The 2,951-nt window shown below is 63.2% G+C and overlaps 1 protein-coding gene across 1 annotated transcript in view; it reads left to right on the forward strand.

Annotated features, from left to right (window-relative positions):
* SLC2A4RG (SLC2A4 regulator) overlaps nt 1-2,951 on the forward strand; it is an 8,538-nt gene that overhangs the window by 4,027 nt on the left and 1,560 nt on the right. The window contains exons 3-7 of the mRNA XM_033519181.1: nt 561-880; nt 1,588-1,697; nt 1,779-2,023; nt 2,380-2,480; nt 2,589-2,847. Coding sequence (XP_033375072.1) covers nt 561-880; nt 1,588-1,697; nt 1,779-2,023; nt 2,380-2,480; nt 2,589-2,847 — 1,035 coding nt within the window. The remainder of the gene's footprint in view (nt 1-560; nt 881-1,587; nt 1,698-1,778; nt 2,024-2,379; nt 2,481-2,588; nt 2,848-2,951) is intronic.

The following is a 2,951-nucleotide window of genomic DNA, read 5'->3' on the forward strand; positions in this document are numbered from 1 at the left end:
CCCCCGGGGGATCGCCTCTCCTGGATCGCGGCTCTTTGGGATCTTCCAGGGATCTCCCGCCGCGGGGATCCGCCCAGCCCCGCCCCAGGGAGACCGGCTAGGATCCGCTTGGAGCGGGATCCGCTTGGAGCGGGATTCGCTTGGAGCGGGATTCGCTTGGAGCGGGATCTGCCTGGTGCTGGATCACGGGGGATGTCCCTGGAGTGGGATCCACTCTGTGCCGGCGCTCAGGCAGTGGTGCCGGTGTCTGGGATCGGCCTGGCAGGCACGAGTAGGCTCCCAGCCCTGGATCCCGGTGATCCGCTCAGAGCGGGATAAACTTGGGGTGTGGATTCATAAGGTGTGGATCTATACCGGGATGTGGGATTTGGGTGCTGCCACCTTAGAGCTGCGTTGCCAGGAGAGTGTCAGGTCGTCTCCTGGCTCTGGAGATCCCCGCTGGATCCCTGCTGATGCTCAGCCAGCGGGTGATGGTGCTGGCAGCAGCATCACAGGGGGATCTGGAGAGTGCTAAGGATCTCCTGGCTGGATCCCACTGCGACCCGGTGGGATCCACTTAGGATTTACCCCAGGGAGACCCACGGAGTGGCTGGCAGTCCCACCACAGCCCTGCCTGGAGGCGCTGCTCCAGGTCCCCAAACCCACCTCCCCATCCCACCGAGGTCACGGGGATCCCTGCGGAATCCTGCGCTCGGGGATCCCCGCTGCCCATTGCGTCTCTCCCGCAGGCTCCGCTGGGATCCGAGGGCTGGCTGGGGGAGCCGCCGTCGCGCCAGGACCCGGCCAGCCAGGAGGCCATGCTGCGGGTGCTGGACGCGGGGCTGGAGCGCTGCCTGGCGCTGCACTCGGCCGTGCAGTGCATCCCCGTGCCCCGGCACAGGTAGGGACACCGGCACAGCCACCACCCTCCCACCAGCACCGGCCTCACTGCCGGGGTTTTTCTGCAGGAGGACTTTGGCCGCTGTTGGCCACGCCGGGATCCCCGGCGGTGAGCGGCTGTCCCGCAGTGGCAGCTCTGGGGACTCCCAGCTGGGAGCATCACCAGGTTATCTGTTTGTGAAATGGTTTTGGGTGCTCTTGACCTCTCGCTTTTTTTTTTAATCTAAAATTTTATAGGTTTTTTTCCACCTCAAGGAACTGTTTGGCCTTAGGCAATCCATCCCTGTGTCTTTGGGCAGGATGCAGGTGCCAGTACCTTCCAGCACGGTGCTGCCCACGGGCATGGAGGGTTGACCCTGGCATGGCACAAACAGTGGCATTTTGGCAGCCTGCCTGCACCTCTGCCTGCACTGCTGCTTGTGCCATGCCCAGGGGAATTCCAGCCAGCTGCTGGGATGATCCCTGGAGGGATCAGCAGCATCTCAGGGTGCGGGACACCTGTGGGTGTCTTTCCGCCTGGTAATGCCACCAGCATGGTAGGGCTGCTGCCACCTTGTGCCACCCCTGTACCCCCACACAAACCACCCTGGGGTGGATGCAGGCCACTGTGGGTGGGAGGTCCTGGCACCTCAGTGGGGGAGGGAAAGTGATAGGGTATCCCAGGGGGCTCGTCCATCCTGACACAGCCCCCTCTGCTCTCTCTGGCAGGAAGCTCTCGGGCAAGGCCGGCATTGATGAGGTGATGGCAGCCGCGGTGCTCACCAGCCTCTCCGCCAGCCCGCTGGTGCTCGGGCACCCACCGGCCACTCATGCCCCAGGTGAGAGCATTTCCCTGTCCCCCCCATCCCTGGACGTGTCCCACGGCAGGACCTGACCTTCCTCTTCCTCCTCCTCACCAGAGCCTGGCAGCGAGGTCTGGAAGGAGGCTCCTGCCATGTCCTCCAGCTGCAGCAGCAGCAGCAACACCAGCGGGGACTGGAGCTGGGACCCCTCCAGTGACCGATCCACCCCCTCCACCCCGTCACCCCCTCTCTCCAGCCACGTCCCCAGCACCTTCCTGCCCGGCCCACTGCCGGATGAGGGCCCTGATGAGCCCGACGGCACCCACTTCGTCTTCGGAGAGCCCACCCCACGGAAGAGGAAGGTGGGATGAAGCTGGGGATGGTGATGGGGGTGAAGCTGGGTTTTGGGAATAGAAAGGATAGGGATGAAGATGAGGGTGAGGTTAAGGGTGGGGATGACAGTTGGGATGAGGTTGGGTATGTGAATGAGTTTGGGGATGGGAATAGTGAGGATGGAGATGAGGAGGAGGATCAGGGTTTGGGGTGGGAATTAAGAGGATGAGGTTGGAGATAGGGATGATGGTTGAGATTAATTTGGGGGTGAGGGTGATGACAGAGGTAATGTTGGGGATGACGATGAGGATGATATTTGGGAAGACAGTGGGGCTAGGGATGAGGTTGGGGATGGAGCTGCCAGCCTGACACCTCTCTCCTGCAGAACTCCACCAAGGTGATGTTCAAGTGCTTGTGGAAGAGCTGCGGCAAAGTCCTCAGCAGCTCCTCAGGGATGCAGAAGCACATCCGAACCATGCACCTTGGGTAAGCACATGGGCTACCCCTGGACACCCCCAGACCCCCTGATATCCCTTCCAGGGTCCTGTGGTGCTGTGGGGACAATGTCCCAGCCAGCCTCTGCTCTCCCTGCAGCCGGAAAGCCGACCTGGAGCAGAGCGATGGCGAGGAGGATTTCTACTACACGGAGCTGGACGTGGACGTGGACGCGCTGACCGATGGGCTCTCCAGCCTCACTCCGGTCTCTCCCACCTCCTCGGTGCCTCCCGCCTTTCCTGGCCCCGAGGCTCCTCCTCCACCAGTGCTGCCCATCCTCGACCTGGCCCTGGCCTCCCCCTGCAGCCCCCCGGCCCCCCCTGGCCGCTGCCACGTCCACACTGACCACGCGTACCAGGTGAGGGGCACAGGGATGGAGGGGACAGGGATGGAGGGGACAGGGATGGAGGGGACAGGGATGGAGTGGGATGGGGATGGAGGGGACAGGGATGGAGGGGACAG

This window comes from Parus major, chromosome 20, assembly GCF_001522545.3.
Source record: "Parus major isolate Abel chromosome 20, Parus_major1.1, whole genome shotgun sequence".
NCBI lineage: Eukaryota > Metazoa > Chordata > Aves > Passeriformes > Paridae > Parus > Parus major.